The 16,201-nt window shown below is 40.2% G+C and overlaps 1 protein-coding gene across 8 annotated transcripts in view; it reads right to left on the bottom strand.

Annotated features, from left to right (window-relative positions):
- ahi1 (Abelson helper integration site 1) overlaps positions 1–16,201 on the bottom strand; it is a 143,623-nt gene that overhangs the window by 30,033 nt on the left and 97,389 nt on the right. Inside the window, exon 20 of one of the 8 annotated variants that reach the window (XM_062978344.1) lies at positions 8,202–8,394. The exons of 6 other annotated variants lie outside the window; for them this stretch is intronic. In XM_062978344.1, coding sequence (XP_062834414.1) covers positions 8,375–8,394 — 20 coding nt within the window. In that variant the 3' untranslated portion in view covers positions 8,202–8,374. Of the gene's footprint in view, positions 1–8,201; positions 8,395–15,285; positions 15,404–16,201 lie in introns of those variants that run through there. One more of the 8 variants, XM_062978342.1, reaches the window with a different exon arrangement.

The following is a 16,201-nucleotide window of genomic DNA, read 5'->3' as shown; positions in this document are numbered from 1 at the left end:
CATTGGAGTCCTTTTAATTTTTCATGTGACAAAACAGTTTTTCATATGTAACTACTCCCCTGTGGCGCACACGATAAAATAAAGTGGTACATGTTGTCACACAGCAACGCATAACATTGCAAGTATAATGGAAGTGGGATGAGTGTTGAAGGCCACATATGTGATTGTTGTTGTTCTGTGTCTTTAAAGCAACTCCACCTCATAGTGACCCTTTCCTACAGTTTTATTACCAAGATTTATTTAGAGATTTGCCACTGCCTTCCTCAGAGGGGAGGAGAGAGTGTGTGACTTGCTCAAGGTCTCCCAGTGGGTTTCCACAGTTGAGTAAGGATTTGGATCTGGTCTCCCAGAGTCCTAGTCCAACACTCAAACCGATACACCAAACAGACTTTCACATATGCAGGAAGCTCTCACTTATCAAATGGGTCAGGAACCATACCAAATGGAATCAGCTGAAATTTGTATGACATTTTAGTGTGAGATAAAGCTAAAAGAGCTTTTGCATGCATTTAAAGTGATTCAAGAAGAGGCTTGTTCTTTCTGTAGGCAAGAAGACTTGACAAAAAAGGAAACCTCTTGTTGATTAAATAGAACTTGTCCATAATCTGCAAATATCGAAAGAGTGAGGCATCAAAAGTGAGGCATCAGAAGATGGAAAAAAACTGTACACTGATACAATGTGCAACACACTTTGCTCTTTGTTTTCTTCCAACACAATGCAGTATATTTCTAAAATGATGTTTTTGTAATTTTGGATTCTTTTCCATTTATAATCGTAGTAAGAACTAAACTTCCATATTTTTTCAATATACATTCAACACTATATGAGATATGTGGGCCAGATCAGTTTTTAAAGGAATTTCTGCAAAATAAGGACTGTACAAGCATGCTACCAAATACAGAGAAAGATAAAAAATATAGTCACAAAATTCTACAGGTTTAAACCACTGTTTTTTCACATAGCAAAAATGCTTGATGAACTTGGTAATGAGCACTCATTTTTCTTCCTGTTTGTACAAGTGTCAGGGTTTATAAAAGACTTATGAGATTTTTATGGCTGTACAGCAGTGCATAAATCAAGGCTTTAATCCAAAATGAAAAGGTATCATGGTTATGAACCTCTCTAAAAAAAAGAGGAAATATCTGGCTAATCACCCCAATTAAAGAAGAGGAAACAGAGGAATCCCCAGGTACTCTCTCTTCATTTGCTGTTTTTCAAGTTATTTGTTGTACTGATGGAAGCTAGAGTCATTTACTTAATCTGGTTGAAGGCTCATCTTTTGAAGATACAACCATGGCACCTTCGTGACAAATTCTCTATTGAAGTAGCAATATGTGTATGAATATTGGGATTTCATTATGTTTCCCAGCTTATGAAATCAACTAGAGTTTCTTAAACTGCAACAAAACTGGAAAAGTTGTGTCACTTTGATAATGACAGATATATGATATCTATATATGGATGTAAAATACCATTACTTGTGTGGTGAAAATAATGTATTGAACAGCTAACCATCCGAAAGGATGTCTGACACTGATGGTTAGCTGTTCAATACATTATTCCACCTGAACATTAGGAAGAACTTCCTCACTGTGAGAGCTGTTCGGCAGTGGAACTCTCTGCCCTGGGGTGTGGTGGGGGCTCCTTCTTTGGAGGCTTTTAAGCAGAGGCTGGATGGCCATCTGTTGGGGGTGCTTTGAATGAGATTTCCTGCTTCTTGGCAGGAGGTTGGACTGGATGGCCCTTGAGGTCTCTTCCAACTCTATTATTCTATGATTCTATGAACCTGGATGAAAAAGTGGTGCCATTATGTTTCCATATTCTGTTGCGCACCTGGGACTGACTGATTTCTTCTGAAAAAAAGGTGATACTGCCTAATAGAAACAGTGAAAAAGCAAGCTTTCCATTTATTGCCCTTGCTGACTTAGTCTGATAATTTGTAGAATCTCTGGATTTTTATTTTGGTATTGTTACTTAAACTTTTTTCAAAGGGCATGTTCGTTGAGAGATTCTGGGCACTGCAGTCCAAAAACGTTTTGTATTAGCCTTTTAAGTAACTTTTAAGTAAAGAGAAAATGTGATGGCATCTTAAGAATTTATGTCCAAGAAAGGATGCCTAGGTTTTCAATAACCTTTTTGCTTCCTTTGAAATTTAATCAACTTTTCTTTCAAACTACATTCTGCTCACTTGCTTTGGAATTTTGTTGTGATCTAAATTCAGCAGCCAGGCTAATTACACCTGTTGCTCAAGGCAGATAGCTGGAAAGTAAAGTCTACTAGCAAGTAAACTGAAAGATTTTAAATATATATTTATTGATATGTTCATATCCTGTCCTTCCAACCCAAGGGGGTCACTTAGGGCTGCTAAAATTAACAATAAAATGACAAAACAACAAATGACTAAAATAATAAAGTGACCAAATCACAGCAGCAAAAGCACAATATATGATCAAAATCCAACGGATCAAAAGGACCCCTATAAAAGCTGTGCCTGAGAAGTTTTGTTTTTATCATGTAAAAAAAGATTTCAGTAGATCTCATAGACATCTGACATTGTAGTCTGGCTGGATAATGTTTTGAACAAGGTCTGATGGATGATTGGCATATATATTCGGTGTTCCACTGTGTTAAATCTATTATATATTGTATTCTACTATGTTATTTAACTATTTTAACTGTTTTATTCTTATTTTATTGTATTATGATGTACTGGTAGTGATCCTGCCAGTTGTGTAAGCCGCCCTGAGTTCCCTCGGGGAGAAGGGCGGGGTAGAAATATTGGAAATAAATAATAAATAAATTACGATTTTCCACATTTCAGATAGCAGAGGAATGAGAAGTACCCTTCCCCAACCATATTTACAGTGTTCTTGTATATTCATGGAAGTGCAGGCAGTTCTTTAGATTATGCTGTTATCAACTATTGAAAATTTTTCCTTTTGACTCAGGGGATTTAAGGCACAAGAGCAATAATTGCTTTGCCTTCTTCTTTCACTATGCAGTAGCATTTTTCATTATGCCATTTTTTTCAACAGGCATTATGGACATCTTCAGCACAAGAAAAACTTACATGCATCTGGATTATCACAACATTGCGTATTAATCAATTTGCATTATGGAAGAAACCAACTTAGAATTTTGGATTCAAGAACAGAAACATAAAGGTAATTGAAGGAAATTATTTTGCAAGAGACACATGCTAAAACCCAATTAGAAATATTCTTAAAACAGCAGCATGCATACCATCATGCATCAAAAAGTGCATTGTAGTAATAACATCCATTCACACAGGATTCAGTTATGTGCTGCAGGTTATACTTGCTCATTAGTTGCCCAGATTTTCCACTAATGGGAAGTTTCTGGTGGAAATTACTCAGGTGCATTGGCAGATATCCATGGGAAAGCTTGCACAACCTCCACCTGCACTTTGTCTACATTAAGCCAGTGGTATTAGTCACACTCATAAGAAATTTCCTCACAAATATTTGAACACTGGAAGATATTTATATATGTAATTAGATGGCATCACCTCAAAGAGCTAGTTTGCCCACAATCTTGCAAACACTTGACTTTGAAAATCTTTTTGTCCATGAGTAACTTCACTGTTAACAAGGTAATGCTTCTTCCAGTTACTGTAAACCTAAGTATAGGCATGGCCTTTTCAGAAAGAATACAATTCAATTTAAAAGAATAATGTTGAATATTCTTCTTATTAGTGTTCTAGTTTGGGTACCCAGTGATGCCAGGGTTATTTGAAAAGGGCCTTGTTTGCTTTTGGATGTTAGGTAATATCAGTTTGGTCATGTTACACTATGTCTTTGGAAAAAAAAACTCAGTCTTTACTTTGGTTTTTATGAATGCTTGCATTAGAAAATGCATAAGAATGTGGGTGAACTACAATTTCCCAAAATCTTGGGTCAACCCTCCCAAAACTCTCCCAGTATTCATAGTTGGCCATATTGGGTCTGTGTGCCAAGTTTGTTCCAGATCTGATGTTGGCTGGGTTCAGTGTTTTCTAATACGGGTGAACTGTAACTCCCAGATGCCAAATTCAATCACCCCCAAACCCTGCCAGTATTCAAAGTTGGGTCTGTGTGGCAAGTTTGGTCCGGATCTGTAATCATCTGGTTTCAGTGTTCTCTAGAAAAGGGTGAACTACAACTCCCAGAATCCCAGGGAAATCTTCCTGAAACACCTGTCAGGTTCACAGTTGACCATGCTGAATCTATGTAGCACATTTGGTCAAGATCCGTCATCTGCTCGATTCCATATTCTCTGAATATGGGTGAACTATAACTCTCTGATGCCAAAGTCAATCACCCACAATCCTGCCAGTATTCACTGTTGGCCATGTTGGGTCTGTGTGCCAAGTTTGGTCCAGATCCGTCATCTCTTGGATTCAGTGTTCTCTGAATACAGGTGAACTATAACTTTCTGGTGCCAAGGTCAATCACCTGCAAAGCCTGCCAGTGTTCACAGTTGGCCATGTTGGGTTTGTGTGCCAAGTTTGGTCCAGACCCGTCATCAGATGGATTCAGTGTTCTTTGAATACGGGTGAACTATAACTCCTGGATGTCAAGGTCAATCACCCCCAAACCCTGCCAGTATGCAAATGTGGCCATGTTGAGTCTGTATGGCAAGTTAGTTCCAGGTCCATCGTTGGTGGGTTCAGAGTGGTCTTAGATTGCAAGTGAACCATACATCCTAGTCCCTACAACTCCTATAAATCATGGTGAATTATCCCCAAAGCCCTTCAGAATGTTCAGTTGCTGCTCAATTCCTCTGTTTGCTGTGTGCCATAGGATAGGGTAGGAAAGGGTTAAGAGAGAGGCAGTTAGCGGGGTCATGCAAATGGAGAGAGAAAGGAACACTGGGATATGCTCGCTGTAACCTGCAATGTCTTGGGAGGGAGTGACTTGGTGGGAACTCCCTCCTCAGTACTGGGAACTATAGCCTATTTGTGGAGGTCGGAGGCTGTCTGTGTGAACACACACCCGTGCCACATACACAAATACAGATTTTCACTTTTACAATGTGTATAGATAATTTGTAATGTGCAACACAAGTTTTCAGATGAATTATTTTATAAACTGTATCTACAACAGACCCATGACTATTGGTATGTCTTGAACACAATTTAGCGAAAATATTTATATGACCCTTTATAACTATAGGAAAAATTCAGCACAATATGAACTCTGTCATGATGATGATGATAGCAGGACAATTTCAGGTATGTTGTGCCTATTGCATTTCACAACAGTATATATGCATTTGTCATTGGCAAGTTGCTTTCTTGAAGGATAAAGTGGGCCTCCCTAAAAAGCTATGTACAAAGTTGAAGATAATGAGTAGGTAGGTGCTTTCTTCTTTTGAAAGTCCCAATCATATCTTTATTAATATTTTGAATAGATAGTGCTGATCTATAGTGACATCCTATATTCAAATGCATATCAATACAGTAGAGTCTCACTTATCCAACCTCCACTTATCCAATGTTCTGTATTATCCAACGCGGTTGGCCTTTTAGTTGTCAATGTTTGTGTAGTCAATGTTTTCAATACATTGTGATGTTTGGGTGCTAAATTTGTAAATACAGTAATTACTACATAACATTACTGTGTATTGAACTGCTTTTTCTGTCAATTTGTTGTAAAACATGATGTTTTGGTGCTTAATTTGTAAAATCATAATGTAATTTGATGTTTAAAAGGCTTTTCCTTAGTCCCTCCTTATTATCCAACATTTTCACTTATCCAACATTCCACAGGCCCGTTTATGTTGGATAAGTGAGACTCTACTGTAGCTGTTCAGGGATAATGAAGCAGATTTATTTTTCTTAGGATTCCTGACTGAGGAATTTACAATAATTCTTTGATTATGAAAATAACAGCAGCTGCTTCTGGCACAATTTATATAGTATTTTGGACAGATAAATGCACACATGGCAGAATATGTCTGCAAGCTATCAATATGGGTTTCCCCCAGACCTTTTCAATTCATATGTCTACCCATCATAGCTTTGTGACAATGAAAGGCTGCCTATTAACCAAGCTTTTCTGTTTGTTATAGCTATGATACTTCAGTGTTTTAAAGAAATGACTGGATGTGATATAGAAGAGAATAAAAAATAAGGGAGTTGCTAAACATGAGAAATTTGGGATAATTAAGAAAAGTCATTGAATGGTAAATCCAAATTTCCACACATCTTTGAGGCTAAAATATGAACTACTGCCCCCCCCCCCCCCAAAAATCTAGGTAGATGTGACATTCAAAGTAATTCAGGTTCATGCTTTGTTGCTGACACATAAGGTCTACAAAACAAGAATTTTAGGACATTGGGTTCCTGTGAGTTTTTTGGGCTGTATGGCCATGTTTCAGCAGCACTCTCTTCTAACATTTCACTTGCTGGCATCTTCAGAGGTTCTGTTGGTAGTGAGGAAAGTGGAGTGTGGAATGTCCAGGGTGGAAGGCAAAAACCCATGTCTGTTTAAAGAAAGTGGGCATGTTGCAATTAGCAAGCTTGAATTAGCCATGAAGTTAGCAAAGTCAATCAGTAAAGGTATCTGCATAGAGGTACCCTGGCTTTTGTTGCCTGGAGGCATCCTCTGTTAGGGAAGTGTTAACTGGCCCTTGATTGCTTGGTGTCTGGAGTTCCCTGTTTCTGAGTGGTGTTCAGTATTTACTGTCTTGAGTGTTTTTTAATACTGGTAACCAGATGTTCATTTTCATGGATTCCTCCTTTCTGTTGAAATTGTCCACATGCTTGTGGATCTCAATGGCTTCTCTCTGTAGTCTGGCAAAGTGGTTGTCAGAGTGGTCCAAAATTTCTGTGTTCTCAAATAAAATTCTGTGTCAGGTTGGTTTATTAAGTAGTCTGCCATAGCTGACTTTTCTGGTTGAATTTATCTGCAGTGCCTTTTGTATTCTTTGATTTGTATCTGGGCGTGGCATTTGGTAGACTTGTTCACAGCTGCACAGTATATGGTAGATGCCTGCAGTAGAGGATCCCTCTTATCATTTGCTGAACGTAGCATTTGTTGAATTTTCTTGGTGGGTATGTAGATGGTTAGTGTGATGCCTCATGGGCCTTGTAGTCCTGTTCCTAGTGCCATCGTGGCAGATGAAGACGAAAACATGGGGTTTTCGCCGGTTCAACAAGAGCCGGAATCTTTTCACCTGCCGGATGTTGATGTTTGTACCCAAGAACTCAGTAAAACAGACCTTGGGCATTCCTCGCCCCCGTTCCCTAGGAGACAGTCCTATTCTGCAGACAGAGGAGTGAGGGAACAGAATCGCAGGAGTTTACGGATTGCAGCCAAACAACAGGCTGATTAGACCTGCTTCCCTTGGGAAATTCTAAGGAGTCTTGCATCTGGACAAAGTTGGGTTTCACTTCCCGTTCTCTAGGGAAAGAGGTTGTTGGCGGGAAAACGAGACCCCAATATAGGTGCCTGACACGGGAGAATCTTTGCGGAGTCAACAGAGCAGCTTCAGGAGTAAGATCGTGTGTGGACTTCGCAACCCCAGTTCCTTGCTTCCCGGATCAAGTATTCAAGATTTGCCTTGCCTTGTTTTAACCACGGACCTTGTTAAAGAATCAAGATTGTATCCAGCCTTGTTGTCAAGCTACCTTGGACTCCTAAGACTCTGGCATTTCCCCACACTATTGCTTGGCAATAGTGTGTGTTTCGGTTTTGGATTAAAACTTTGAACTCTAATATCACTACCCTCACAACCTCTGAGGATGCCTGCCATAGATGTGGGCGAAACGTCAGGAGAGAATGCTTCTGGAACATGGCCACACAGCCCGAAAGACATACACCTCACAACCTCTGAGGATGCCTGCCATAGATGTGGGCGAAACGTCAGGAGAGAATGCTTCTGGAACATGGCCACACAGCCCGAAAGACATACAACAACCCTGTGATCCCGGCCATGAAAGCCTTCGACAACACATCTAATATCATTTATTGGACAATACATTTTTGGACTATATTTGACCTTATTTGAAAGGTCTGCCTCTGAACTATATTCTTCACTTGTTTTTATTGCTTTTATTTATTTACTTAATAAAGATATTAGATAGAGATTGGCCTCCGTGTATGGTTCTTGGTGCCCTGCTGCCTTGGGTCTGACAGTTTGTAAGTTATATTTCTTCATCAGCTTACCTATGCGGTCAGTCGATCCCTTGAAATATGGTAAGAACACATTTCCTCTAGGTGGATCTTTGTCTTTATTCTTGTGGCTTGTTCTTAGTCTTGCAGCTCCTCTGAGGTCTGTCGTAGAATACCCATCAGCCTGCACAGCCCAGTTTAGGTGGTTCAGTTCACCTTGGAGGAGTTGGGAGTTCACAGATCCTGTTTGCACAGTCTACCAGGGCTTTAATTGTGCTTTAAAAAAAAAAAAAAAAAACTTGGATGGTGGCTGGAGTTTTTATCAAAGTATCTATCAATGTGCATAAGTTTTCTGTAAACTGTGTGGCCCAATCATTGATCTGGTTTACAGATAACTACTATATCTAGAAATGATAGTTTTCCTTCATTTTCTTTTTCCATGGTAAATTGGATGTTTAAATGGATGTTGTTGATGTTGTCAGGAACTCATTTAGTTTTTCTTCTCCATGGCTCCAAATGGTGAACATGTCATCCACATATCAGAACCATAGTGGGCTTTTTTGTTGCTGTTTCCAGGGCTTGTTTCTCAAAGTGTTCAATGTAAAAAATTTCTATAACAGGGCTAAGAGGGCTCCCCATGGCTACTCCATCTTCGTGTTCATAGAATTCATTATCCCACTGGAAGTAACTTGTAGTGAGGCAATGTTGAAACAGGGCTGTGATGTCTTCTGGGAAATTCCAGGTAATGAGTGTAATGGTGTCTGCTATGGGGACCTTGGTGAATAGAGACACCACATCAAAGCTGATCAGTTTGTCATTGGCATTGAGTTTGGGAGTGCTGATTTTTTCAATGAAGTGGGCTGATTCCTTAATGTAGTGTGTAGTGAGCCCAATATAGGTTTGTAGTTGTGCGGCCAGCCATTGTACCAAATTGTATGTGGGGAATCTAATGGTGCTCACAATGAGTTTGAAAAACTCACAACAATCCAGAGATCCTGGCCATGAAAGCCTTTGACAATACATTTTAGGACATTGTTACCCAAAAGACTACAAACAATGTTCTTGAATTTTGAGTAACTGCTACATATAAAAGTTCTTTAACAAACAAGAACAACTGTGACAAAAAGTATCCTCTCAAATCTGTTGCATCTGTGTTCATTACATTTTAGTAAACAGGGAAGACTATTGTATACTGAAAACAATTTTTCTACTTCGTGTCATCATTTGTTTTCTTTGTTGTTGTTTATTCATTCAGTCACTTCTGACTCTTTGTGACCTCATGGACCAGCCCACGCCAGAGCTTCCTGTTGGCCATCGCCACCCCCAGATCCTTCAAGGTCAAGCCAGTCACTTAAAGGATACCATCCATCTATCTTGCTCTTTGTCGGCTCCTCTTCCTTTTTCCTTCCATTTTCCCCAGCATCATGATCTTCTCCAAGCTTTCCTGTCTTCTCATTATGTGGCCAAAGTACTTCATCTTTGCCTCTAATATCCTTCCCTCCAGTGAGCAGCCGGGCATTATTTCCTGAAGTATGGACTGGTTGGAGCTTCTTGCGGTCCAAGGCACTCTCAGAATTTTCTTCCAACACCACAGTTCAAAAGTGTCTATCTTCCTTTGCTCAGCCTTTCTTATGATCCAGCTCTCGCATCCATAGGATACTATGGGGAATACCATTGCTTTAACTATGTGGGCCTTCGTTGCCAGTGTGATGTCTCTACTCTTCACTATTTTATCAAGGTTGGTCATTGCTCTCCTCCCAAGAAGTAAACATATTCTGATTTCCTGGCTGCAGTCTGATCTGAAGTAGGCCTAGAAATATAAAGCCATTGCCTCCATTTTTTCTCCCTCTATTTGCCTGGTATCAATCAGTCTGGTTGCCATAACCTTCTTTTCCTGATGTTTAACTGCAACCCAGCTTTGGCACTTTCTTTTTTCACCTTGGTGATAAGGCTCCTCAGTTCCTCTTCACTTTCAGCCATCAGAGTGGTATCATCTGCATATCTATGGTTGTTAATGTTTCTTCCAGAAATTTTTAACTCCAGCCTTGGATTCATCAAGCCCTGCATGTCACATGATATGTTCTGCGTACAAGTTGAATAGGTAGGGTGAAAGTATATAGCCCTGCCGTACTCCTTTCCCAATCTTGAACCAGTCTGTTGTTCCGTGGTTTGTTCTTACTGTTGCTCTTTGGTCGTTATACAGGAGACAGACAAGGTGACTTGGTATCCCCATACCACCAAGAACTTGCCACAATTTATTATGATTCACACAGTCAAAGGCTTTAGAATAGTCAATAAAATAGAAATAGATGTTTTCCTGAGACTCCCTAGCTTCCCCCGTTATCCAGTGGATATTGGAATTTTGGTCTCTCATTCCTCTACCTTTTCTAAACCCAGTTTAGACATCTGGCAACTCTCGCTCCATGTATTGCTGGAGTCTGCCTTGCAGGATCTTGAGCATTACCTTACTGGCATGGGAAATAAGTGCCACTGTACGAAAGTTTGAGCATTCTTTAGTTTCATTTTTTTGGTATGGGGATATAAATGAATTTTTCCAATCTGATGGCCATTCTTGTGTTTTCCATATTTGCTGACATATGGCATGCATCACCTTGACAGCACCATCTTTCAAGATTTTAAACAACTCAGCTGAGATCCAATCGTTTCCTGCAGCCTTTTTATTAGCAATGCTTCTTAAGGCCCATTCAACCCCGCTCCTCAGGATGTCTGGTTCTATTTCACTCACCACACCGGCAAAGCTATCCTCGATATTATTATCCTTCCTATACAGATCTTCTGTATAGTCTCACCACCTTTTCTTGATTCTCTTCAACTTCTGTTAGGTCCTTGCACTTTATAACAATATTACTGCACTTTAGTTCAAATGTCCCCTCCATACTACCCCCTCCATTAACCTGGTGGTTCATTCCATTTTACTATGTCTTTACTCATTTTATGCTTTTAAATGACTTTTATGATCATTGTAATGTATTGTTTTATAGTGTTGATTTTATTGTGGTTTTATTTACTGTAATGTGTTTTAACTGTTGTATTTGTTTTGTTAGCCGCCGCGAGTCCCTGTTGGGAGATGGTGGCGGGGTATAAGAATAAAGTTATTTATTTACTTACTTACTTGCCATCTTTGTTTTTAATCATGCCCATTTTTGCCTGAAATTTACCTCTGATGTTTCTGATTTTCTGGAAGAGGTCTCTTGTCCTTCCTATTCTATTGTCTTCTTCCACTTCCACGCATTGCTTGTTTAAAAATAGTTCCTTGTCTCTTCTGGCTAACCTTTGGAATTGTGCATTTAATTGGGCATATCTCCCCCTATCACTGTTTCCTTTTGCCTTCTTTCTTGGGCTACTTCCAATGTCTCAGCAGACAACCATGTTGCCTTCTTGGTTTTCTTTTATTTGGGGACGAACTTTGTTGCCGCCTCCTGAACAATGTTGTGAACTTCTGTCCATAGTTCTTCTGGGACTCTAGTTATTAAATCTAGTCCCTAAAATCTGTTCTTCACTTCCATTGCGTATTCACTAGGAATATTTGTGAGATCATATCTAACTGGTCTGTGTATTTTCCCAATCTCTTTAGTCTGATTCTAAATTGTGCAATAAATTCAAGATATGAACTACAGTCAGCTCCAGGTCTTATTTTCACCGATTGGATGGATGTCCGCCAGCTTTGGCTGCAAGGGATGTAGTCCATTTGATTTCGGCGTTAACCATCTGCTGAAGTCCAGGTATAAAGCTGTCTTTTAGGTTGTTGAAAGAGAGTGTTTGTTATGCACAGTGAGTTTTCTGGCTCTTTATATTTTATACCCTATTAATTCTCTTGGGATCAGAAAATATCCCAGATTACGATACTCAAAATTGCCTGGATAAGGATTGCATTGTCAGAAATAATTAAGATCAATTTTAACCAAAATCCCTATGAGAATAAAATTATGAAGGGGGTAACAGGTTAAATGAGTGGTATTAAGAGTCAATGTGGTGTAAAGGTCTGTATGGGGAAATCAGGCTTCAAATATAACCTCAGCCACAATAATCACTATGTGATCTTAGGAAAATCACACACTCTCAGCTGCAATGGAAGGTAATGATAAACCTGGCAATAAAACTTGTCAAGAAAACCCTAGAATTGGATCACGGAAGTTTGAGTCAATGCCCATAACAGGAACAAAAACATTTAACAATTAATTTTGCATATGAAAGTTAAATCATAGAATCATAGAATAGTAGAGTTGGAAGAGACCTCATGGGCCATCCAGTCCAACCCCCGCTAAGAAGCAGGAAATCGCATTCAAAGCACCCCTGACATATGGCCATCCAGCCTCTGCTTAAAAGCCTCCAAAGAAGGAGCCTCCACCACAGCCCGGGGGAGAGAGTTCCACTGCCGAACAGCTCTCACAGTGAGGAAGTTCTTCCTGATGTTCAGGTAGAATCTCCTTTCCTGGAGTTTGAAGCCATTGTTCTGTGTCCTAGTCTGCAGGGCAGCAGAAAACAAGCTTGCTCCCTCCTCCCTATGACTTCGCCTCACATATTTGTACATGGCTATCATGTCTCCTCTCAGCCTTCTGTTTTGCAGGCTAAATATGCCCAGCTCTTTAAGTCGCTCCTCATAGGGCTTGTTCTCCAGACCCTTAATCATTTTAGTCGCCCTCCTCTGGACACATACCAGCTTGTCAACATCTCCCTTCAACTGCGGTGCCCAAAATTGGACACAGTATTCCAGGTGTGGTCTGACCAAGGCAGAATAGAGGGGGAGCATGACTTCCCTGGATCTAGACACTATACCCCTATTTATGCAGGCCAGAATCCCGTTGGCTTTTTTAGCTGCCGCATCAGATTGTTGGCTCATGTTTAACTTGTTGTCCACGAGGACTCCAAGGTCTTTTTCGCACACACTGCTGACAAGCCAAGCGTCCCCCATTCTGTATCTTTGCATTCCATTTTTTCTGCCGAAGTGAAGTATCTTGCATTTGTTCCTGTTGAACTTCATTTTGTTCGTTTCAGCCCATCTCTCTAGTCTGTCAAGATCGTTTTGAATTCTTCTCTTGTCTTCTGGAGTGTTAGCTATCCCTCCCAGTTTGGTGTCGTCCGCAAACTTGATGATCGTGCCTTCTAACCCTTCGTCTAAGTCGTTAATAAAGATGTTGAACAGAACCGGGCCCAGGACGGAGCCCTGCGGCACTCCACTTGTCACTTCTTTCCATGATGAAGACGACGCATTGGTGAGCAACCTTTGGGTTCGTTCGCTTAGCCAATTACAGATCCACCTAACCGTAGTTTTGTCTAGCCCACATTTTACTAGTTTGTTTGCCAGAAGGTCGTGGGGGACTTTGTCGAAGGCCTTACTGAAATCCAGGTACGCTACATCCACAGCATTCCCTGTATCGGCCCAACTCGTAACTCTATCGAAAAAAGAGACCAGATTAGTCTGGCATGACTTGTTTTTGGTAAATCCGTGTTGACTATTAGCAATGACCGCATTTGTTTCTAAGTGTTCGCAGACCACTTCCTTAATGATCTTTTCCAGAATTTTGCCTGGTATTGATGTGAGGCTGACCGGACGGTAATTGTTTGGGTCGTTCTTTTTTCCCTTCTTGAAGATAGGGACCACATTCGCCCTCCTCCAATCTTCTGGGACTTCTCCCCTTCTCCAAGAACTCTCGAAGATAATTGCCAGTGGTTCTGAAATAACTTCTGCTAGTTCCTTCAATACTCTTGGATGTAGCTGATCTGCCCCTGGGGACTTGAATTCGTTTAGAGCAGCCAGGTGTTCCTGGACAACTTGTTTCCCTATTTGGGGTTGGATTTCCCCCAATCCTTCATCTATTCCATGTTGCTGAGGTTGAAGATGGCTTTCTTTTTGTGAGAAGACTGAGGCAAAGAAGGCATTAAGTTGTTCTGCCGTGTCCCTTGTCACCATCACCTCATCTTCTCCTTGCAGTGGCCCTATCGCCTCCTTGTTCTTCCTTTTTCTACCAACGTAAGCAAAAAAGCCTTTTTTGTTGTTTTTTATGTCCCTGGCAAGCCTGAGCTCATTTTGTGCTTTAGCCTTGCGAACCTTTTCCCTACAGGAGTTGGCTATACGTTTGAATTCTTCTTTGGTGATTTCTCCCCTTTTCCACTTCTTGTGCATGTCACTTTTGAGTCTTATCTCAGTTAGAAGTTCTTTGGACATCCATTCTGGCTTCTTTGCACTTGTCTTATTTTTCTTCTTTGTTGGCACTGTTTGCATTTGCGCCTTGAGTATTTCACTTTTTAAAAACTCCCATCCATCCTTAACTCCCTTGTCTTTTAATATTGCTGTCCATGGAATGCTGCTCAGTAATTCCTTCATTTTTTGGAAGTCAGCTGTCTTAAAGTCCAGAATGCGTGTTTGACTTGTCTTAGTTTCAGCCTTCCTTTGTATTGCAAACTGCAGGAGCACATGGTCACTTGCCCCTAAGGATCCAACCACTTCAACTGTATTGATCAGGTCTTCCACATTTGTTAAGATTAGATCAAGAGTAGCCAATCCCCTTGTTGCCTCTTCTACCTTCTGGACCATAAAATTGTCTGTAAGGCAAGTGAGGAATTTGTTGGACTGTGTACTCTTGGCCGAGTTTGTTTTCCAGCAGATATCGGGATAATTGAAATCGCCCATGACTACTATATCTCTTCTTTGTGCCTGTTTGGTCAGTTGTTGACAGAAGGCTTCATCAAGTCCTTCATCCTGACTCGGAGGTCTGTAGTAGACACCCACGACAAGATCTTTTTGAGTCACTGTTCCCTTGATATTTCCCTTCAATTGATATTTCAAAAAGAATGTGTAAGTAATTTCATTAAACATCTCAACATTAGTGGGAGATGGTGATGGTGTTGAGAGCAAATGAATGTAATGAACATAAAAGTTAATAGAGGTATACTATTTGTGCAATAAACTTTCATGTACGAAGCAGACAATACATGACTCTAACCAGTACTGTGAAAACTATTATCTCTCCCCTCACTCCGCTATAAATAAAACCTCCATGCTGGATTTCACATTTCTGCTCCCAACTGACTTTATTCAGACTTGTTGTGGGACTGGTCTTAGAGGCTGACCAAATGATTTCCAGAGACATTACAGAAGATTATATTAGAAGAGTATATTCAAAGGTGTATTCAATTTCCATAAACATTTACCTTAAAGTGAATCCTTGACTATAAATGCTTCTCTTGTACAAAATAAATATTACCCTGTCCTTTCTGTCCTCAAGATCCAGTGATTAGTTTTTTTCTTTGGCTTTTAAGAATCCTGTTGTAAGTAAATAAAAAATGACAGAACTATTTCAGATGTAATGATAAATTGCACACTGAGTTCAACAAGCTCTGTACAAGCCAGTGCAATAAATCTGCTAGCAGTCAGCCAGTGAAAAATGTACAATCTAATCTGTTGTCAACTAAATGGCCTACAGCAGGGGTGCGCAGAAAAAAATGGGACCTACTGGTTGATCTCTGCTTGATCAGCAGTAGATCAGCAAGATTTTCTGCCTCTCAGGTGTTTAACAATAGCAACAAAATCATTTTCCTCCCACCTAAATTGAGCTGCTGAAATGAAGAATGTTTGCCCTGATTACAAGTGGTGTTTATGTGCAAACTCTGTTGCAATCTGGTACTAGAAACTAACTCTCAAAACATGTTCAGAGGCATCCATTTTGATACTTGTTTCATTAAGTATCATTGCACACAACAGCAGAAAAGGAATTCTAATTGAATAAATTAATCACAATGATTTTAAAAAATTACAAATATTTCAATGTGTTAAACCATTGAGCTGATGAATTTGCTGACCAAAAGGTCAGCAGTTTGAATCTTGGGAGCAGGGTGAGGCCCCGCTGTTAGCTCCAGCTTCTGCCAACCTACCAGTTCGAAAACATGCATATGTGAGTAGATCAATAGGTACCACTCCGGGGGGAAGGTAACGGTGCTCCATGTAGTCATGCCAGCCACATGACCTTGGAGGTGTCTACAGACAACACTGGCTCTTTAGCTTAGAAATGGAGCACCAACCTCAAAGTCAGAAACAACTAGACTTAATGTCAGGGGAAAACAT

The sequence above is a fragment of the Anolis carolinensis genome, chromosome 1 (genome assembly GCF_035594765.1).
Source record: "Anolis carolinensis isolate JA03-04 chromosome 1, rAnoCar3.1.pri, whole genome shotgun sequence".
NCBI lineage: Eukaryota > Metazoa > Chordata > Lepidosauria > Squamata > Dactyloidae > Anolis > Anolis carolinensis.
This window is presented reverse-complemented; position numbering and strand designations above follow the sequence as displayed.